Source organism: Ursus arctos, unplaced genomic scaffold (assembly GCF_023065955.2).
Source record: "Ursus arctos isolate Adak ecotype North America unplaced genomic scaffold, UrsArc2.0 scaffold_16, whole genome shotgun sequence".
In the NCBI taxonomy this organism is placed as follows: domain Eukaryota; kingdom Metazoa; phylum Chordata; class Mammalia; order Carnivora; family Ursidae; genus Ursus; species Ursus arctos.
In genome coordinates, this window is record NW_026622830.1 from 22,710,714 (window position 1) to 22,733,742 (window position 23,029).

Consider the following 23,029-nt stretch of genomic DNA (forward strand, 5'->3'; position numbering starts at 1 on the left):
ATTTCAGTATCACAGTAAAAGTAAAGTGTCTTTTCATTCTTTCACCAGTTGGTGGTGAAAATAGCAGTATGCATGCATTATCACTGGTGTCACAAACTGTAAGCTTTGTAAGTTAGCACTTATACTTCTATAACTGATGTGATCAAACTTTAAAAATAAACATTGCGCTAAACCTTTTAAAATAATACATCTGTTTTGGAGTGTATAGCACGACCATGTGGTACCAATTTGGATGAATTCTTTTAGCTTTAAATAGTGTATGTCGTTTTGTAATGCTTAGACTCTTGAAGAACTACTTTCTGTTTTAATGTTAAGATTCTTGTGTCTTAGTTTAACATGGATGTAATTCCATGTAAACAGGTATGGAAGTAGGAAATGTTTAGGCTGGACTGGTGGATTATTAATTGACTTTCTTGGGTTCTTGGGAGTCAACATTACTAAAGCAGTGTGAATCCCTGTTTGCTTCAGGGCGAGATGTGTGACAGAGGTGGCATCAAGCTCTTACAGTCCCAACCCTCCAACGGAAATGGGCGAAGATCTCAGGAATGGCATCGGTCACAGGAAATCGATAGTGGCTGGCTGCTAGCATGGCCACTTGGGGCTTAGGCAGAAATAGAGCCATGGTACTGACCAAAGGGACCATAGCACATGGAATAAAACTCAAAACAGGACTTCATTCATGTTTTATAGAAATTCTATTTAACCACTTCAACACTGTAAATCTGGATAACTTAATATCTAACTATATAAGAAAGTAAAATTTAACATGTTAATGTGCATTTTTATTTTTGTATCTCGATGACTTAATTGTAAGCAACAAAGTGGTTAAACACATACCCATCTAAATTTTTTTATAGCCTTCCATGTTAAACTATAAACAAGTAATTAGTTTTAAAATTGTTTTGTATTTTCTTATTCCTATTCCCTTTACCCTTTGACAACTTGAAATGTTACCACTTCGTCCTCATGATGTTCTTCTATCAACCCTGCTTAGGATGAGAACAAGTTGAGCAGTGCTAACGGCCATGAAGAACGTAGCAAAAAGTAAGTTATAAGAAGGGACCTGGGGTGGGGAGACCTTTATGTGATTGAGATCTTAAGTTGTGTTTCTGTGGCTGTAGCATCAAACTAAAAGTTCTCTTCAGAAGCTTTTCCTTGTCTCTCTTTAAAAAGTCATTCTTTACCTTCTGAAGGGATGAGAAACTATTTGAGGATATGAAACTGGATTCTTTACCTAGATTTCAGGATATAGTTTCAGAGACCTTTTGGACACCTTCCCCTCCAAGTCTGTCCATGACAGTCTGGATGAGAGTTCCTGTATTAGAGTTTGTCTTTGTCGTAAATTTATAAACTTTGGCTTAATATTTTGGTAGTGTGTTATCAATAAAACGTTCGTATCCACTGAAGATGGGCTAGGAAGAAGAAAAGGTAACAAATAACTAGCCAGTGGAGAATATTGTTTGCTCTAAATCATGGAAGGAGTCAGAGCTGTGAATTATTTATGCTCCTTGCTGCTGAAAGGCCCTTTGTGTGGCAACATTATAGCATGTTAAGTACTTTTTAGGTTGCTTTTACATGGCTTTTGTTGTCTTAAGCTTTTTAAACTCTAAAATACTTAAATAGTGAAAATGGAGTTTTTTAAAGAATTGTGCATATTAATGCAATTTACTAGGTTAAATGAGTAACCTGTAACAGGAACTCAGTGTTACAAACTAGTATAGAATACAGTATGTGATCAGTCTTGACAGTATAAGCCAGACCACTTTATAAAGTTGGATCCTATTTTTGGAGTATTCTTTCTGCTCTAAAAATTAGTGATTCTTAACATCACGTGGACATGTTACAAGCATTAAATTGTTTTAGTAGCCTATTTTGTGATGTCATTAAAGTAATTTGTCATGTACATGATTCCATCTAATGAAAAATGATGATAACAAAATAACATAGCCACTTACTTGATTCTTTTGGCTCTTTTCCTAAAAAGAGCTCAGAATGCTTCATAATACACTAAGTCAACATCCTCACAACAACTTCGTTAGGTAGGTTAATAGAATTTCACAAAATAGATGAGAAGATTCTTAGATTGGATTATGCAGGCTTTGTTATGCTGATGTTTTTTTTTTTATTAAGATTCCCCTAAAAATGTAGTGATGAATTTAAAATGATGCAATTTGTAGAAAATGTCTTCCCTTTTTTTTTTTTTTTTTGATTCAAAGTTGGGTAGAGGGTCTGTTATAGTCTAATCACAGCACATTGTGGGAATTAATCACATTGGGTTTAGTCTTGAATTGTTACGGTTTAAGGCAATCAACCAGTTATTGCATGGTTTAATATCACCTGGCTTTAGATGTTTTACCAAAGTAACAGCTTCCTAATTAACGGTTTTAATTCCCAATCCGTAATGAAAACCTAGGAAGGAGTATCCACATAAATTGAAGTTATCCAATCTAGGTATTGGGCCTATTGGGTGGGTAAAGTTCTTACCCCAAGTGCCAAAAGGATGAGGACACGCACTTTGGTGTCAGAGTTTTGTTTGACCATTCTCAGATGACATGCCTTGCTACTAACTTGATCTCCAGTTTATACTTGTTTCCATTCTGCATCTGAGCTCGTTAAGGCTACCAAGCTTTTTACAGGAAATTAAGTATCAAGCTCTCCATGACTGATGCTTTGTGGCCTTATTTAATGTAAAGAGTCTTGTGACACTGAATAGAAGAATGAATAATTTTCTTTCATTGGTTACAGGATAGCTAATTTAAGGGACCGTCCTTTTGAAACATCCCAACTACTGTCTAGTATCTTTTTAAATGTACAGATTATTTCTGTCATACTTCTTATTCTCCGTTAAAGCTGCTTAAATGAATGGCTTTTTTGTTCAATCAGGAACTTTTCACCCATTTTTCTAAAGGGAATTGATCTTTCAGATTAATTTTAAAGTTATCTAGAAGAAAATTTTCATATTTAAGGTTAGATAAAATGTAAAACAAATAGTGTTCTGTACTTTAGTGTGCTGCATAAATTCTCTTAAAGGAAAATGCCATGTTGCGTTTTTCATCCTAAAACTTCATTGTCTTAAAAGCAGTTGAGTGTTGGGATATATTTTAAGGTGGTAAGAAAATGCACGTTCTGAGAAATTGAGAATTAACCAGCTAGTAAATGTTTTCTTTAAAAAATAGTTCTGATTCTCAGTACATACTCTCAGTTGTATTCTGGTAGTAGTTGCAGGAACTAAGTTGAGAATAACACAAATTGGTTATCAATTAGTCTGCTTTCTGAATAGCTATACCCCTGAGTTTGGCAAGACCTCAAACTATTACTTTAAAGTATCTGAGCTTGCCATCATGGGAATATTATTTGTTAGTGTAACCATTTTTGGAAAGTCTAAACCAACGTCCATTCAGTTAAGCTCTTTAGGAATTACTCAAAAAAGGATAACAATAAAATGACACAGTTGAAATATATTGGCTACTGTGTGTGGATTATCTATAAATTTTGGAATAAATGACTTTTCTATTTTTTTTCTTATTTTCCAGAGTACTTTGCATTTAAATTTTAGATCTTCTTACATGGAAGAGGTCAAATCCAGTTATAGCAAAACACCTTTACAGCAGAGGCCATATAACCAAAAAGTCCAAAGGCCCATCCCAGTGGACCATTTACTTCAATGATGTTCAGTACAAAATTCCACTGCCACTAAAGACTTTGGAAAGTCCCTTTTAAGTTGTAACAGGATTTGACTATTAGTGTGGATTTTGATAACCCTTCTTTAGTTAACTTAATGTTCTTTCAAGCTGCAGTTTGTTATAGAGAAGTATATTGCTTTCTTAAATTTTTGTCTGGGTTTTTATGAAGAGGATTGTGCTTTTGAATGTCTTAGTATGTTGCTGTCTTTTTACCTGTCTGGGGTTGCCTTCAGATGTGGGTGGGGACTCATTCGTAAAAAGTTCTAGGAAGACTTTTAGTTGAAGTTAGTTCTCTAATTTTCCAGTCCTGTCCTTTGGCAGAGTAAGTTTTGGGCCTAAAAAGAAGTAGATTGGGAGTTTGGCTGCCTCTCTGCTGTGGGCCATCTATGAGCAGAGCAATACTTTATTTGTCTGTCCTTTTTGTGGGGGATGGAGTTACTTTTTACTTTGTCCCCTGATGGATTATATGTAGGACTTTTGATTATAGCTATCTCACAGAATTCTTAGGATAAGATACAGTATCAGGTATTTCAGGCAACAAAGTTGGAATGTAATCTGTTGCCCTTCTGGGCATTGCTTTGATGACTTCTATATAATGAGTGTAGCCTAATTTTCTGTCATGTGCTACCTAGCATATACATTTCTGACAGTCAGGTGGATTATCTTGAAATTTTAGACAAAGTTTCTGCCTCCTTGGAAAGCTCTACATCTCCTTGTGATTGGAGTGTGGGTTTCAAGATTCCAGAAGGTGGGTGTCTTCATTTTCTATTTTCAATGCACTCTAAGATGACCTGCTTACAGGTTCTCTGAGGCAGACTTCAATTGCTCTTGTGCTAACTTTGCTTTGATAAGGACTAAACAGTTTAATTAAATTTTCCAAATGATGTAGAGTTGTCAAAATGTTTAATTATCTTTTTAGCCACTACAAATTGACATTTTAGCGGAATAAGTTTATTTTTAAATGTCTTTGAATTTATATTGAAATATCTGAAGGCACCTCTAAAATTTGGGTGATGACAAAGAGGTACAGATGGTAAGATTTAATTACGAAATGAATGGGTGGTATACTATGAAGAATACAGAAATGAACAGAAAGATATGACTGACTGGCTTTTTTACTTTTCAGAGTTTGAGATTTTATAAAGATTGATAAAGGTGTTGATCCTTTTTTTTTGATTGCACCCCACAGGCTTGTATAAACTTGGCATGCTCCATTATCTGGTGTACTCATTTTAACTTTAAATAGAACATATCCGAAAAGGTCACAAAAGTCTAGGTGTGTGTCAGAATGCATTTTATTGCGTTAGTTTTATTGTTCTTTGTCAATACTTGTAAGTTTGCCCATGAAAACCAAAGTATTGATGTTTGTATGGCCCTTTGAAGTAGAAAATATGTGTAAATTGGGTCCGAATTGGCTTACATAAAGGAAGTTAGCATCTTTAGTGAAAACTTTTACATATGATCCACTATTACTTAAATGTTAATAAATTCTGTTGTAACTTTATTACTGTATCTAGTGGATTACAGTAATACTCGTTGGCCAGTTACGTGTTGGTCAAACTTTATTTAAAAGTTCAGGTTTTTATCTACCTCCCAACAAATGATTTCCTTGTTAAAGCTGTAACTGACTCAGGAGTGATGATTATAGTTCCTGTTCTCAACTGATTTTCAAATGACTGCTGATTTTCAGTAGTAGAAGGCAAAGGTAGGGTGCTATTTACCTTACCTAGGAATTATTTTTCCATAAGTATGATTATGTATCATTGTATAATAGTAAAAATAGCAAGATAAATTTACAAAAAGATTAAAAGATTTCTGACCATAAGAGGAAGTATATTTTGGCATATTCTTAAACCAGCAAGATAATGGTAATTTTTTTTCTTCTCAGGAGGAAAAAAAGCAAGAGCAGAAGTCGTAGTCATGAACGAAAAAGAAGCAAAAGTAAGGAACGGAAACGAAGTAGAGATAGAGAAAGGAAAAAGAGCAAAAGCCGTGAAAGGAAGCGAAGTAGGAGCAAAGAAAGGAGACGGAGCCGCTCAAGAAGTCGAGATCGCAGATTCAGAGGCCGCTACAGAAGTCCTTAGTATGTAACTATAATTATGATGATTTTGGTTTTAGAGTCATTCTCTGGGTATCCAGAAAACAGTTTAACCTGAGTAATTTCATTGTAAAATTTTGTTTTTCAATATGACTAGTTGAAAAGCATTAAATAAGGATATTGGCATTGAAAAGACTAACAAAGTAGAAATACAATGTGTGGACCAATACATAACTTTTGTTTCAGTAGGCATACAGATTATTTTTTGTTATTCCATCTAAAATATTTTAACTGTATGCCAGTCCAAACTAGACCAAAGCACTAGAGTGCTTAAAAGACTTGATAATTGCAGTGCCAAATATTTGAAAGCTTAAACTATGTGAGCTATTTCAGATATTCTTTGCTGACCATAAATTTGTTTAAAATTTTAAAGCTCAGATATGTTATAAATACATATAATTAGTCAAATAAATAACTTGTCAATAACCTTGTCTGGCTGTCTTCAGCTGAAATGACAGATCCTTTGTGAATTTGGTGTGTGCTCCTTGATAATGATGAATTCTGGGGCTCATCACATTTATATTTAAGATTTTGGAAAACAGTAAAACACTAAAAGTGCTTTGAAATCACTGGAAATTTGTGGTTTAACGAGTTGGAAACATGTTTTATTGTAGCCATTTAAAAATGTTAATAAGTTTGGAAGGAACCTACCTACAACTCCTGTGAAAGGTTTGAATATAGCCGTCCTTAGCCCTTCACCTTGTTCTTTCCTCTTAATGAATATTCTGTTGTAAACTGTGGGGGAATGTATTAAAATCAGCACTCCTAACTTGAATGGTTGGAGATGGAATTGAAAGACAAACAGATGTGAATAAGTTTTGATTCTTTTACTTGGACAAGATAACACTCTAAGCTTTAGTTTTCTCATCTTTTGAGCGGTAACAACTGACAGATGAACTTTAATGAGTATTGAATTGACGAGAGAATGAAAATAAAGGACCCACAGTACTTGCTGTTCATAAAACGTTTGGGTATTATTTGAAGCCATTAAAGTTAGTAACGCTTCAGGTTCCGATTCTGGCTCTTTAACCTTTAAAATAGAAGGGATTGAACTCTTGTCTTCTGAGTTCCTCCTAGCTATTTATTTCACAAACATTTAAGAGCTGGAAGAGGACCACAGTGTTTTAATTCTAAATGATCAATGCTTTTTTTGTCTAATTTATTAAGATTTACCATATTTGTTTTTACCAGAATTAATTAAATAGGGGGGAAAGGGATTACCTTTAATAAATTCTGTGTAATATCTCTGTTGGGTGATGAATATTTGAAGTTGGCCTATAATCCTGGTCTGACTTAAAAATGATTTAGTTCTTGTGTGTGGTTTCATGTGATCTTTAATTTATTCAGTAAATTTATGTTCTTAATTATGACTATTAGTCTGAATTGTGAAGGACCCATTTAATATAAAATTTTATTTGGAGCTGCTTGGGTGTTGCAGGTATGCCTAGAGTTCATGAAAATGAGTCCACATATGGATCACATACCACTTAGATACTTTGATTTTGTTAACCCTTCTTGAAAAGGAGAGTAGGATGAGCACTAAGGGACATCTGACCTGTCCCTTTAAGTTAATTTGGTCTTTCAAAATAAATAAAAAGGCCCCAAAACAATTAGGCCTTTTTAGAATTCAGAATGAAACTGGATCTTAAGATAGTTTTATGATCTCTTGAAAACATTCCTTAATTATGTCAAGTTCACAAATTCTTTGAAATCTAATGAACTTTCTTTACATTTTTACTATGGAATATTTTGTCATGAAGTACGACACACAAACTGCTTTCATGCAGTCTCTGAGACTTAATGTTAAATGGAAAAGATGGGAGTTTCATGATAATAAAGAATTAGTCCCCTTTTTAAAAACTCCTCAAACAAAATATGTGTATCAATTTTATGTATATACATACATATAAATACATAAATTCCTGGGAATGGATCTGCAAAGATACACACCAAATTGTTAACTATAGTTGCTCCTGGTGTGAGGGAAGTTCAGGGTGATTTATTTTCACTTAAAAAAAAAATCTCAGGAATGTATTCATTAATGTGTAATTAAGAAAAAGCAGTAGACTGAAAATGATAGAATTTTCAGAATCTTAATAATATTGAGGCTGTAACCTTTGGTCTCGGCACCTTTCAGTGGTCCAGGATAGATAACTATATATAAGAGCAGTTGCCTGGGATAGAGTTAAGGAAAAAAAGTCTTATTTCCTCTTCATAATTGAGGTGGAAAAAATCAGCCTAAACAATGTTAAACTTGCTGGAGAGCGCATGAACGCGATCTTAGCAAGACCCTAACCCTGTAACTAGTGTAATTTTGTGTTTCCTTTTTAGCTCCGGACCAAAATTTAACAGTGCCATCCGAGGAAAGATTGGGTTGCCTCATAGCATCAAATTAAGGTTTTTAAACATACTTCTGAATTGTTTAAATTGTTTTTCAAGGAACTAATGTGGTGTACTTGTTTGGGTAATTTCTGAAACTTTTTAACTTTGCAGCAGACGACGCTCCCGAAGCAAAAGTCCATTCAGAAAAGACAAGAGCCCTGTGAGGTAGCTGTTGTCCCTATTTTTTTTTCTTTAGCACTTTCAGCTTTTGTAAAGCTTTTGCACCTTCTGCTACTGTTAAATTTATTAACATTTAATAATTTGGACTGCGTTAAATCAATGTGCATGTGTAAGTTCTCATTTTAATGTTCTATAAGAATGGAGCAGTAATTACAGTTCTAAGATGTAAGGTACTACATGTGCTCTTAATTCCCTTTTAAATTTTAATGGTAACTACAGAAAACTTTAAATAGACTTGCCTCTGCTTATCTTGGAATTAATAAATTTTGAGTTACTAATAGCCTCATGGGAAATTGGTTGTAACAATCATGAGTTTTATTAATCTGGCTCTCTTTACTGAGATAAAGTATTTAATTTCCAAATCCATACCAAGTTGACTTGTTTCTAAGTAATCTTTAGTTATCAAATGTTTGTTGTTTTTCCTCTTAAATAAACTTAAGACTTACTTATGAAGTCTACCATTTATTTTGGTTTAGGGAAAATTTTGATACACGGCAGCATTGTTCTTTACTGATACTCTTTCTGACTTCCCTTAAAGGGCACCTTTTAACTTAGAGTTCATTATTTGTTACGTTTGTTATCTGGTATATTCTAATTCTAGGATTTGATGAAAACCTTAATGATTTTAAAAGCTTTTTTGTGGGGGGTGCCTGGGTGGCACAGTCGTTAAGCGTCTGCCTTCGGCTCAGGGCGTGATCCCGGCGTTATGGGATAGAGCCCCACATCAGGCTGCTCTGCTATGAGCCTGCTTCTTCCTCTCCCACTCCCCCTGCTTGTGTTCCCTCTCTCACTGGCTGTCTCTATCTCTGTCAAATGAATAAATAAAATCTAAAAATAAATAAATAAAAATAAAAAATAAAAGCTCTTTTTTTGTAACCTGTTGAGGTGTTTTGTTTTGTTTTTTTGTTTGTTTTTTTTACTCTTCAGTAATTACTCTCGTAAGGAAATCCCGTTTTCTCTTTTTCTGGATGTAGTCTAACTTTGTGCCTGTTTCATATTTTAAAATTACCTGCTGATTGACCAAGGAGAAATGTACCAGAATTTTGTAGGTGGAATATCTCAAAAGTACCTTCCTGAAAATGTCCAGAACGTGGATAAGAGCATGTTTGTGCTTTTATCTTTAGGGATTCACTTAGGACCTAACCTTTAGTGATGTTTTGTATTAAGTAATGTTAATAAGCACTTCTGTTTTTTTCCTTGAAATTTGTGAAACTAAGTTTCGTCTCTTGTGCTCTTTTACGTGGGCTCTTTAGTTTCTTCCATATAATCAGAAGTGCTTTTGATCTTCAAGGCTATCTGTAAAAATGAATAAATTGAATCCCACTGCTGGTATTTATTTAATTTCCTGCTTTTCATTTTTGTTTTGTATATGGGTATTGTTTCTGTATTTTATAACCATCAAGAAACATTGCTTTGGATATTAAATTTGTAGAGTCTTGTAAGACTGGTCGAATAAACAACCAGGTCATGGTTCCGTATATCTATCTCAGTTTGTTAAATAAAAATTCAGGGGGAAATTAGAGTAAAATAGTTCTCATCATCTCAAGTTGGTCATTTATGATTGTCAAACTTTATTTCACTTTATGGTTTTATGGTTTTGTTCTGGAAAGCCATCCTTTCACTAGTTTGGACCATTCTGTCATTGTAGCTAGTAAGTGGTTATTTTCTGTGACTTTTTTTTTTTTTAAAGATTTTATTTATTTATTTGACAGAGATAGAGACAGCCAGCGAGAGAGGGAACACAAGCAGGGGGAGTGGGAGAGGAAGAAGCAGGCTCATAGCAGAGGAGCCTGATGTGGGGCTCGATCCCATAACGCCGGGATCACGCCCTGAGCCGAAGGCAGACGCCTAACCACTGTGCCACCCAGGCGCCCCTTCTGTGACTATTCTTAAACTCTCAGGCTTCAGATTGGTCTTTCATTCTGTAGAAATTAACCATTTGTAAGATTGAGATGCTAATGGACTTTGGTCCTGATATTAGCAGAAGAAACATTTAGTAACTATCTTGTTGAAGGAATTGAGTCACACTGAATTATTTTATGGACATTTTGTATAAATCTTAGTGAAAGTGGGCCTGGGAGGGGTACCTGGGTGGCTCAGGCAGTTAAGTGTCTGCCTTCCGCTCAGGTCATGATCCCACCTGGCACCCTGCTCAGCGGGGGTAGTCTGCTTCTCCCTCCATCTGCCTCTTACCTGCTTACGCACGCGCGCTCTCTCTTCCTCACTCTCTCAAAGAAATAAAATCTTAAAAAAAGAAAACGGCCTTGGGAATAGTGACAGACTATTGGTAAAGTTTATTCTGTTTATTGAAAATGAACTTTATAAGGTTATTTTAAGAATACAATTTATAAAACTCATTATTTTTTTATTCCTGTTAGGGAACCTATTGATAATCTAACTCCTGAGGAAAGAGATGCAAGGACAGTTTTCTGCATGCAGCTGGCAGCAAGAATTCGGCCAAGGGATTTGGAAGAGTTTTTCTCTACAGTAGGAAAGGTAAGTTTTTAGTCTATTTAGGGAGGTCGAGTAAATGGGAATTGCAAACGACATTTTAATAATTGTCAGTTTGCTAGGTTAAATTAGAGAATATTTAAACATCAAATCTTTTGATTTGGAAGAATTCAGTTAGAGAAACTTTTGGGTAACAGAATCTGTTTTTGCCTCAATTGGAAGTTAATAGTGTTGGAATTAATAACTATTATCATACATTCATCGAAAGTAGAAATGGACTGACAAGTTCACTTATTTAAAACATTGGGGGACACCTGGGTAGTTTACTTGGAGAAACATGCCGTGAGTTCATGCCGCATGTTAGGTGTAGAGATTACTTGTAAGTAAAACCACGTGATCAGTAAAAATTTTTTTTTGGTGGTTTACAGTGGATGGTTGCATAAACAGAAGCTTATGTTAAGTGTTTGTTTTCTTTTTAGGTTCGAGATGTGAGAATGATTTCTGATAGAAATTCAAGACGTTCCAAAGGAATTGCATATGTGGAGTTTGTTGATGTTAGCTCAGTGCCTCTAGCAATAGGATTAACTGGCCAACGCGTTTTAGGAGTGCCAATCATAGTACAAGCATCACAGGTAATTATTTTCTTGGTTATGAATTTGATTAGCGATAGTGCAAGAAACCTGCTGCTTAGTGTTATGCTATAGTATCTTTACATAATCATTCATTATTGGGGTTGGATGTTCTCAGAATAGGTTTTTTTTTTTAGATTTTATTTATTTGATAGAGAGAGGGAACACAAGCAGGGGGAGTGGGAGAGGAAGAAGCAGACTCCCAGTGGAGGAGCCCGATGCGGGGCTCGATCCCAGAACGCTGGGATCACACCCTAAGCTGAAGGCAGACGCTTAATGACAGAGCCACCCAGGCGCCCCCTCAGAATAGTTTTCGGGTTTTTTTTTTAAACTTTGTCTTGGTTACTTTGATAATAGTACATTCTTTTTTTTTTTTTTTTTTTTGAAGATTTTATTTATTTATTCGACAGAGATAGAGACAGCCAGCGAGAGAGGGAACACAAGCAGGGGGAGTGGGAAAGGAAGAAGCAGGCTCATAGCGGAGGAGCCTGATGTGGGGCTCGATCCCATAACGCCGGGATCACGCCCTGAGCCGAAGGCAGAACGCTTAACCGCTGTGCCACCCAGGCGCCCCCGATAATAGTACATTCTTAACAACATCCTATTCTAATATGAATTGTAAATACCTGTTTCATGAAAAAGACCTGAGAATTTGGTCTAGAATTTTACTGATTTGTGATAATTTATTAGTAGGGATATAAGCATTTAAGAACATGTTGGGGGCGCCTAGGTGGCGCAGTCGTTAAGCGTCTGCCTTCGGCTCAGGGCTTGATCCCGGTGCTCTGGGATCGAGCCCCACATCAGGCTCCTCCACTAGGAGCCTGCTTCTTTCTCTCCCACTCCTCCTGCTTGTATTCCCTCTCTCACTGGCTGTCTCTGTTAAATAAATAAATAAAATTAAAAAAAAAAAAAGAATAACGTTTATTACCCTTTCTTTCAAATAGAGTGATTTTGACACTTTTAATAAGTTTAGTATTTTCAGTATTTTATAATACACAACTTATATAAGATTTTATAAAATGTTAAGAGTAGTTTGAGCAGCTGTCATTTCTAGCATCTCTTGATTGTAAGATGTTTCAAACTACTCTTGAGAATGTTTTCTGTTTAAAATGTCTTCTGAAGTTTAATTCCTCTTTGCTGGTACTTTATGCCTTCAGGAAATGAAATTAGTTTTAATAATAGTTCATTTAAATGTGGAAAAATCAAGATGTATCATTTTATTATAAGAGCATTTTTAGGGGCGGCTGTGTGACTCAGTCATTAAACGTCTGCCTTAGGCTCGGGTCATGATCCCAGGGTCCTGGGATTGACCCCTGCATTGGGCTCTCTGCTTTATGAGCCTGCTTCTCCCTCTTTACCTCTCACTTTGCCTCTTGCTCCCCCTGCTTGTGCTCACTCTCTCTGTCAAAGAAATAAATTTTTTTTTTTAAGATTTATTTATTTGACAGAGACAGCCAGTGAGAGAGGGAATACAAGCAGGGGAAGTGGGAGAGGAAGAAGCAGGTTCCTAGCGGAGGAGCCTGATGTGGGGCTCGTTCTGGGATCACTCCCTGAGCTGAAGGCAGACACTTAACGACTGCACCACCCAGGCGCCCCGAAATAAAATCTTTTTTTAAAAAAAGCATTTTTAGGATTCCTTATCAGTAGCTATTTTTATTAAGACCATTATTGATACCTGTCATGCTTGCCTAGCTCAGGTGTTTTTTTAATGGAGAATATAGGATTTGAAGAATTATTTTTGAGCAACACATAATAACATAGTCATGTTGATAGCTTTCTAAACCACTGAAATAAGTACCCTGTAACTCCAAAATAATCTGGTTACTTCATCAAATTTACATGATACTATAAAGTTATGCACAAGCTTTGGAACCAGATCTGACTTGAAATTCCAGTTTTTCTCAGTGTTAAGCTGTATGTAACATTGGTCAAGTTAGTAGTTTCTGGGGCACCTGGGTGGCTCAGTCGTTAAGTGTCTGCCTTCCACTCAGGTCATGATCCCAGCATTCTGGGTTCAGTGGGAAGCCTGCTTCTCCTTCTCCCACTCGCCCTTCTTGTGTTCCCTCTCTCGCTGCCTCTCTGTCAAATAAATAAAAATCTTAAAAAAAAAAAAGTAGTTTCTGCCATAACTACAAGACAGTAATAGGTCCTATTTAAATATTTTAGAAGTACTTAATATTGGGTATTTATCACTTGAATGTATCTAAACAGTAGGAAAATAATTTTTAGGAAATGGGAAAAATTAGTTCCTTGATTCACTTCCTGCAGTGCAGGACAAATTTAATAGTGTGTAGCTTGGCCTGAAGAGGGCTGAGAATCCTTAAATTAAAGGAGTTTTTGAATTCATTTAACTTTAACGTCCTTAGGACATAGATACTCAAAATGCCTAAGTTTGTTAACAAGAAAAGGAGCTTGTGGTAGAATATGAATTGATAACCATTACCTTTGAGAAAGACTTCTTGGAATGAATGACCACTAAACTAAACGCTTTGCTTGATTTGATTTTATATTGACAAAAAAGTCCGTTTATGGCAGCTAGCCAGTTGGTGTGTACTGTACTCTCACAATAATTTTGAGAGTACGTTAATTTTAATAAATAACAAGTGTATTCATGAATTCCAGGAGACAGTCTTATCTTCCACATTTAGCATGCCTGGTATCAGGATGCATTTCATTTAGATGGCATACTGTACTTTTAGGATTGATTTCATTTTACATATGAAATGGAGTGTATGCTTTGCATATGACTTGCATATGCTTGTAAAACTTAAAAGTTTTTTATTGTGGCAAAATATATTAAGTTGAATAAAATAAGTTGAAGTTTTCTTTAGCAAATTGGCATTTGAACCATTTTCTTAAAATTCTAATTCTGGGCAGTTAATCACAGTCACGTGTAAGTGGAATATTTGTGCTGTGTATGACTTTATAAACTTAGTGTAATTTCTTTTTCTTTCTTTTCTTTTTTTTTTTTAAGATTTATGTATTTATTTGAGATAGAGCATGAGGGGGCAGGGGCAAAGGGAGAAGGAGAAGCAGGCTCTCTGATGTGGGGCTTGATCCCAGGAACCTGGGATCATGACTTGAGCCGAAGGCAGACGCTTAACCGACTGAGCCACCCAGGCACCCCAAACTTAGCGTAATTTCATCACTCAACTTTGGATTCACTTGTTATTAAGCAAACCTAAAGTAAATGGGATTTTATGATTAAAATGATTTGGGTTAGTGCTGTGTGATGTGCATTTTGTCTTATTCAACTTGTAGGCAGAAAAAAACAGAGCTGCAGCAATGGCAAACAATCTACAAAAGGGAAGTGCTGGACCTATGAGGCTTTATGTGGGCTCATTACACTTTAACATAACTGAAGATATGCTTCGAGGAATCTTTGAGCCTTTTGGAAGGGTAAGTCCCAATATCTTCAATGACCTTTAGTAGGTTCTTGATCCAAATACAACTGTGTAGTAATTCCATGTATCTATTTTGTCATGTTTCAGTGAGGTTAATACTGAGATGGGAAAGGGTAGTTCTGAAAGGGTATTGTGGCATCTTAGATTAAGATAGTATCTCTGACAGAAGGTAACATTTGAAGATAGAGAATCTGCTAGTGTTGTCATTCATAATGCTACAACGAAATGCATAGAGTATTAGAAGCAATGGTTTTTTTCAAGTCAACATGCATAAGAGTATCCTGTGCATTTGTAACAAGATTTTTTTTTTCCTTGGTTGGGTCTTTTGGGGGGGGTATTATGTTCTTTGGTTTTTGTTTTTGTTTTGTTTTGTTTTTTTAAGTATAATCTACTTCCCCATTGTGGGAGCCCGAACTCATGGCCCCAAGATCAAGAGTCGCATGCTCTTGTGGCTGAGCAAGCCAGGTACCCCCCCGTTGGTGTTTTTTGGATGCTTGTTTTTTGCCTCACTGAAAATTTAGGGGTATGTAGAGAAGCTTCTCTAGCTACTAAAGTAAGGAGTTAGACTGTTTCTATCCAGTTGGTCCTCAATTTAGTGTGGACATTTTATATTAGAATAAATGTTAATGCTAGTAAGTTATATTATAGTTTAAAAGATTAATTATGTGGCCATGAATAAAAATGTTAGTAACAGTTACAGTGTATCCACTACTAATCTTCATTGCTCTTGGATATACTTGTTTACTATTTCCATTCAACCCCTTTGTTGAACTGTTTGAAGAGTCAGTAATGGTAGAAGTTGGGTGTTGATTGTGGGTGTTTTATTAAATTAGAAATAGCACAAACTAGTGGCAGTACAAGTCTTTTTTGTTTTGTTTTGTTTTTTTGTTAGTCACTACAAAGTTAATGCATTCCTGAAATTACCAGGACATGAAGAAATATAGTACACCCATGCTGTATTTTAATTTTTTATTTTTTCTATTTATGAACTAGCTTTATTGAGATAACTGTGATGTAGTACACAAACCATGTACTTCATCTACATAAAGGGAACAATTCATTGCCTTTTAACGTATACACAGAGTTGTGCAGTGATAAAATTATGTTGAGTGTTGATTTTATTCTCAAGATTTTAAGTTTTATTTATTTGACAGAGCGGGCTTGGGGGGGCAGAGGGGAGAGAGTCTCAAGCAGGCTGAGAGTGGAGCACGATGCAGGGCTTGATCTGTCAACCCTGAGATCATGAGCTGAGCTGAAACCAAGAGTCAGACATGTAACTGTGCCACCCAGGTGCCCCAGTTTGTAAGATTTTAAATTTTTTTATTTTATTTATTTAAAAAATGTTATCTGTTATTTGTCAGAGCACAAGCAGGGGAAGTGGCAGGCAGAGGGAGAAGCAGGCTCCCTGCTGAGCAAGGACTCCTACGCGGGACTCGATCCCAGGATACTGGGATCATGACCTGAGCCGAAGGCAAATGCTTAACAGGCTGAGCCACCCAGGCATCCCAGGATTTTTGTTTTAAGTAATTTCTGTACCCACTGTGCATCTTGAACTCATAGCCCTGAGACCAAGAGTCGCATGCTGTACGGAGTGGGCCAGCCAGGTGCCCCTATATTAGTTAGAACATCTTGGACAATTTATCATGTCTGGTATTGTTGAGAATTAATGTTTGGTGTTTTTAGCGTAATGGAAAGGAAACGATGTTAATTTCGTTTTTAACACCTGGTTGTAGTCTACAAAGGACCTCTGGTATTTAGTAGTTTGTTTTTGAGGCAAAAGACTAAGATTGTACGTGTTGTTTTTTTTTCCTGCTCCACAGTGCGTAACTTCTTGCTTGGGAAGTATCTAGGCTTTCAGGCATTCTTTTGGAAATGAGGGGTTATAATGGTTTGTTTTGTTTTGAGGGAGGGAGAGACTTTAAATTTCAAGGAATAAAAATGCTTTTGCTTCCTCCTTTGCACTAATACAATGTTCTTACATTTTTAGATTGAAAGTATCCAACTCATGATGGATAGTGAAACAGGTCGATCTAAGGGATATGGATTTATTACGGTAAGCAGTCACCATTATTAACATTATGACTTAAAGGTTTGGTTGATTGAGTTCAAGGTTTTAGATGAAAGTACCATAGTAAAACTTCCATCAGTTATTGATAGTGGGGAAGGTTGCATGGTTAATATTTTCAAATGGTTTAAATTAGTTTGTCTTTAGTAGCCATGCCTACCAAATGTTGACTTTTTGCCAGTTTTCTGTTATCCAGTATATAGTCAGTTTGCATAGCTAAGTCTCCATGTAATTGAAGTTTATGACCCCATTTATGAGTTCTTTGATCTGTAATTCTTCTGTGATATGTTTTTGTCAGTTGAGTGAAAGTGTTTTAATATTGTTTTACTTAAAATTCTTATTATATGTGTGCATCTCACAACCACAGTCAGAATTAGTTTATTAAGTAAGTGTTTGTGTCGGGGTGGTGGCGGAGCCGGGGAACCGTGGTGACCTAGTTGGCTAAGCATCTGGCTCTTGATTTCAGCTCAGGTCCTGATCTCAGGGTCCTGATCACCTTGCACTGTATTGGGCTCTGCACTGGGCATGGAGTCTCCTTGAGATTCTCTCTTCCTCTCCCACTGCTCCTTCTTCCCCTGCTCACACATGTGTGCTCTCTCTAAATAAATAAGTAAATGAAATCTAGAAAAAAAAGTTTGTGGCTAACCATCGCAGTCCATTCCCTGATGAGAGTGTTAGGTGGCAGCTGAAACAACTGCGAATGGAGGTGCCCCTTTAGAAGTAAACCCTCTTATGTTGTATTTCCTGATGCAATTCAATTACATAATAGCAGTTTTTCAAATGTTTGGTGTTAGAACTTTTGGAAGGTTCTGAAAACTATTTCTAGTGTAAAATGCAGATTGTCACCATTGCTGCTGCCATAGGGAAAAAATTTTTAAATACAGATAGGTCCCAGTTGAAATGAAAAAATTATAATTGTATTATATCAAAATTTCAATAAAATTTAGGGCGCTTGGGTGTCTCAGTAGGTTAGGCATCTGACTCTTGATTTCGGGTCAGGTCATGATCTCAGGGTCATGAGATCAGTCATCAGGATTTTCATCTTTATATACTGGCGAAAGGAGAAAAGTTGTTTCATAAAGATTTTATTTGAGAGCAAGCGAGAGGGGAGGGGGAGGGATAAACCGACTCTCTACTGAGCAGGGAGCCCAATTTGGAGCTTAATCCCAAAACTCTGGGATTATGACCTGAGCCAAAGGCAGACGCTTAACCCACTGAGCCACCCAGGTGCCCCAATAACATTTTGTTTCTAATAACGTGTGTGGTTATTTTCTTTTTTCCCCAAAGTGTGTGGTCAAGGGATTTTACACATAACTTGTATGAAATTGAGTATTTCATCATGTGTTACCTGAAGTACTTTTTTATGTAATAGGTTTGGTGCTTAAATATTTGGTTAGTAGGCAGGCAGTTTTACTAGAAATCTTATTAAATGTTAGGTAAAGAATAAAGCATATTTTGCAAAGCATTTTATTAAAAACATTTTTTTAAAGATTTTATTAGAGAAGGCACAAGCAGGGGGAGGGGCAGAGAGAGCAGCAGTGTCCGTGCTGAGCAGGCCACTGGATATATGGCTCATGGGGCTCCATCCCAGGACCCTGGGATTATGACCTGAGCCAAAGGCAGGTGAGACTTAACTGACTGAGCCACCCAGGTGCCCCTGTTAAAAAACATTTTTAATATCAGCTGTGGGTGAACTATTGGCTATGATTTAGTTGTCTGTGTACAGAGCTAGATTATTTAAATTTTTACATAGTGCTGTGTGTTGGTGTTAAGTATCTAATTTTTCTTATTTTATCTAAATAAGAGAAAATTTGAATCATACTGATGAAATACTAAGCTATGGAATTGCTGGGAGTATTTTTTTCCCCCATTAAATGAAAATCAGAGCGTGCAGCTAAGTTTGTGTTTGCATCCTGGGAATTAAGATTTTTCATGATTCAAAGAAAAAAATAAGTTTTATGAATTTATTGGCAATAAAATGCCCCAGAATTTTGTATTGAAAATAATAGCTGAGGGGCGCCTGGGTGGCTTAGTCGTTAAGCGTCTGCCTTCGGCTCAGGGTGTGATCCTGGCGTTCTGGGATCGAGCCCCACATCAGGCTCCCCCGCTGGAAGCCTACTTCTTCCTCTCCCACTCCCCCTGCTTGTGTTCCCTCTTTGGCTGGCTGCCACTCTGTCAAATAAATAAAATCTTTAAGAAAAAATAAAAATAATAGCCAAGCGAACTTTTTAATTTTTCTAAAAAGTTCTTTTTTTCTGAAAGGAAACAAAGCACCATTTTAGTTTATTCCAGCACATTAAAAAGTGTTTTGATGTTGGAAAAATTACATATTCTGTTACTAAGATTCCGTATTTCCAAAGGTTAGGTGTCATTTGGTAATATCTTGTTATTCAGTCCATCACATCAACAAAGCTGATGTGAATGAGCTTGTGGTCTGATGATGTGTTACATTAATGTAAAGCTAGAAATTTCTACTTTATCATCCACCCAGTTATGTAATTATTGAATAGACTAGACTTAATAAGTAAGCATTTCTTTATCTTAGGTATATGCGTGAACTAACATAATGGACTTTCTACTTTTCACCCCTCTCTTAATTATACAGTTTTCTGATTCAGAATGTGCCAAGAAGGCTTTGGAACAACTTAATGGATTTGAGTTAGCAGGAAGACCAATGAAAGTTGGTCATGTTACTGAACGTACTGATGCTTCCAGTGCTAGCTCATTTTTGGACAGTGATGAACTGGAAAGGACTGGAATTGACTTGGGAACAACTGGTCGCCTCCAGTTAATGGCAAGACTTGCAGAAGGTAAGTTTTTCCATGTGTTGAGAATGATTTCTTGTGGATGAGGGTAAGAGAAAGGTAACCCACACAGACTAATAAATGAAAAAATATTTTTTCTTATTTTGGAGTTGACCTCATTATTCTTGGGCAATATATGCAATTTCATAGATGAGGTTACTTAAAGTTGTAATGGAATCTACTTTATGGTGGTGCCTTTGGAGTGCCACAGCATACATTATAGGATTCCTTTTGCTTTCTTACAATAATTATATTCTCATATTTAATAAACATAGTTGCCAGTATTATACGATGTCCTGCTTGTAAATACTTTCAGTTAACTGACTTTGGTAGTAGTAAGCGCCCAGAAAATTGGGTTTTTCTGCCCTTAACACAGTAAGGACTATAAGGTCTCTTTCTTTTACACAGGTACAGGTTTGCAGATTCCACCAGCAGCACAGCAGGCTCTACAAATGAGTGGCTCTTTGGCATTTGGTGCTGTGGCAGGTAGGAATTGAATCTTTTCTAATTTGAAATCATTGTTTTTTCACCTAATTCGAAAATTTGCCAAATTTTTGCATTTAAAAGGACTTACTGAGAATTCAATTCATCAAGTACTTTTTAGCCTGCAAATTTAAAGGAATTGGAGTTGGAGAATAGAATTATTCACTAATAGGCTATCAGGGAATTTTTTTTTAACCCTATATACCACTTTTTAGTTTGAATCGCCTGTTAGACCTTTTTGAACATACAACTTTTCTTAAACATGAAATTTATATTGTTTCAAAAAATGTTTCTTTGTAGTGTTTGAGTTCAGAAAAACTATCAGGGGCCTTTAAGTCAAGCTTTATGTAAAATAATCACAGTATCAAAAGTGCAGAGAAAACTGGTTTCCTCTAAATAGTACATGCTGTTTTGAGATTTTCAGTTAGGGGAATGGGAGCTCCTGAAGAGGGCAGGAAAATAGAGAAGTGGTGGTTTATTATAGTTGTGTAACAGGGGTTCAGTTTATGAAACATTGTTTTCGTTATGGCTTAAGTACCTCAAATTTGCTTTTATAAACCTTGATGCTAACCCAAAGCTGTGAGCTAGGGTAGCATTTAATTTTGTAATGTTGAAGACCTAAACATCTAAGAAGAACCATTTGTATTTTGGACCTTGGAAGACAGGAAATATATATCCCAAGAAAGTATAACACTTTGTATTATGAATTGTATCTACAAAGTGAGACTCTGTAACTGACAGTATGTAAGTTTAAGACCACAGTACTGCATCTGAATATACATAAAGGTCCATGTGGTTGATTCATGATTTCCATTTAAATCAAAAACTCATTAATTAAAGGAGAGGATCACTTTTGCTTTTATATTTTGTTATTAAGAGAGAAGGGTCTTCAGTGTTTCATTTTAGTGGATGTCCATAAGTTTGTGAGTAACTTTAGAAATTCTGCCTTTTGTGTTTCTGTGTTTCCTCCTGTCAGGTTATATTAATTTATTTTGAAATCTGATAGGTATTTATAAAACTTGTGATAAAACTGGGGCTCCTGGGTGGTTCAGTGGGTTAAGCATCGGTCTCTTGATTTCACCTCAGGTCATGATCTCAGGGTCATTAGATCCAGCCCCACGTCGTAGTTGGTCTCCTCGCACTGGGCATGGAGTCTGCTGGAGATTCTCTCCCCCTCTTCCTCTGCCCCTCCCACTCATGCTGGCTCACTCTTTCTCTCAAATCTTAAAAAATTTCTGATAAAACCATGCTAGTTTATCCTTATGGGGAAAAATCGTAACCATTAATGGATTTTTATGTATTTTGAGTCACTGTATAACTCCCCTATGTAATTGTTTTGATTTATTAATAAGTATTAGACATTTAATTTCTTGAGTGAGCAAATAGCCAAAGAATGCCACTTGCTTTAATCAAAGACATTTAAGGAATCCAGCCCTTCCAGAAATATAACTCAGTCTGTGGCTTTAAACTTAGTATGTAATATGAAAACTGTAGCCTCATATTAATTCCTATTCTGATCGTTCTTTCAATAATTTAGGAAATGCTTGATTGTTTATCATATTCTAGGTATTTCACTAGATGCTAGTGAATATCCACTGACTTCAGGGATTTGGTGTAGTAACATAGGATTCATTTCTAAGCAGTCTTATGTTATATTCTGGGTGTGCTATCAGATAGTTATTCGATGTTCTTCATAAACAATATCTTCACCTAATTGAAGATTTTTGAAAGTTCGACATTATTACTATTTTTAGCCACTTTTTCTCGATGCCTAATACATGGCTATACCTTCTTGGGCACACTTACTGTGCAGTTTATAATTAAGGTGGGCTGATTGTGATCAACTAGAACTCTCTAAAGGTGAATGTGGATTGGTTAAACAGCCAGTTATCTGTATTTATTATATTCACCCTTATTAGTGTTAATTGAGATGATTATAAAGTTTGATTCTGTCTTCTTACACTTATATTTACAATAGATTGCTATTGCTACCAAATTAATAATCACTCAATTTTTAGGTAATAATTCCATAACTGGGTAATTTTCTCCAGATCGTCATCATTAAAACCTTACTTTTTGTTGAAATACTATAAATTGCTGAGTGTTCATGTGTCCAAAGCCCTTTCTCCTAAATTCTTTAAAGCTATTTTTTAAAACCAAATGTGAGTCATCACTCTATTTTATTTTAGAAATTTAACAAGTTGTTTCTAAGAGTCCTTTATGAAATCTATGCTTTGTTTCCTAACTTGTCACAAATGACCTATAAAGTCATTTTTGAAATCTTGATAGGGATTTACATACCCTTAAAATAGGGTGGATTTTTTTTAAAGGTTCATTTGTTTAAGTAAACTCTGCATCCAACATGGGGCTCGAACTCAACCCTGAGATCAAGGGTCCTGTGCTCTCTTGACTGAGGCAGCCAGGAATCCCATAGGATAGATTTTTTCATATCTATACCTTTTTCCTGTTGTATGGAAAGAAAAGACAAATTGTGTTAAAATTCAAAGTTTGACAGTTTCTGTGGTCATATCTTCATGTTCTTTCAGTATTACACCAGTTACATTTCTTCAACTCCCTCAGATACCAGTTCTGAGCACCTAGGACCCAGGTATTTTTTATGCCAGCATAACTTGGGGTACCGATCCCTTTTCCTTTTCACTGACCCCCCTTTTTGAGATTTTATTTTTAAGTAACCTCTACATCCATCGAGGGGATTGAACTGAACAACCCTGAGATCAGTTGCACTGTCCACTGACTAAGCCAGGTGCCATTTTTGCCCATTTTTAATTTTTTTGTGTAATTAGCAAGACACCCAGATGATGATAAAGTGTTGCAGTTAAATCACAGGTT

The 23,029-nt window shown here is 36.0% G+C and overlaps 1 protein-coding gene across 6 annotated transcripts in view; it reads left to right on the forward strand.

Moving 5' to 3' along the window:
* The window catches only part of RBM39 (RNA binding motif protein 39), a 31,463-nt gene that overhangs the window by 1,777 nt on the left and 6,657 nt on the right, over nt 1-23,029 (forward strand). For 3 of the 6 annotated variants that reach the window (XM_026503399.4, XM_026503400.4, XM_057312571.1), the window contains 10 exons: nt 995-1,044; nt 5,572-5,766; nt 8,113-8,178; nt 8,275-8,328; nt 10,722-10,839; nt 11,274-11,426; nt 14,685-14,822; nt 16,815-16,880; nt 19,498-19,702; nt 20,105-20,182. In XM_026503399.4, the coding sequence (XP_026359184.1) occupies nt 995-1,044; nt 5,572-5,766; nt 8,113-8,178; nt 8,275-8,328; nt 10,722-10,839; nt 11,274-11,426; nt 14,685-14,822; nt 16,815-16,880; nt 19,498-19,702; nt 20,105-20,182 (1,123 nt within the window). Of the gene's footprint in view, nt 1-994; nt 1,045-4,353; nt 4,432-5,571; nt 5,767-8,112; nt 8,179-8,274; nt 8,329-10,721; nt 10,840-11,273; nt 11,427-14,684; nt 14,823-16,814; nt 16,881-19,497; nt 19,703-20,104; nt 20,183-23,029 lie in introns of those variants that run through there. The other 3 variants (XM_026503401.4, XM_026503404.4, XM_044385791.3) reach the window with 2 other exon arrangements.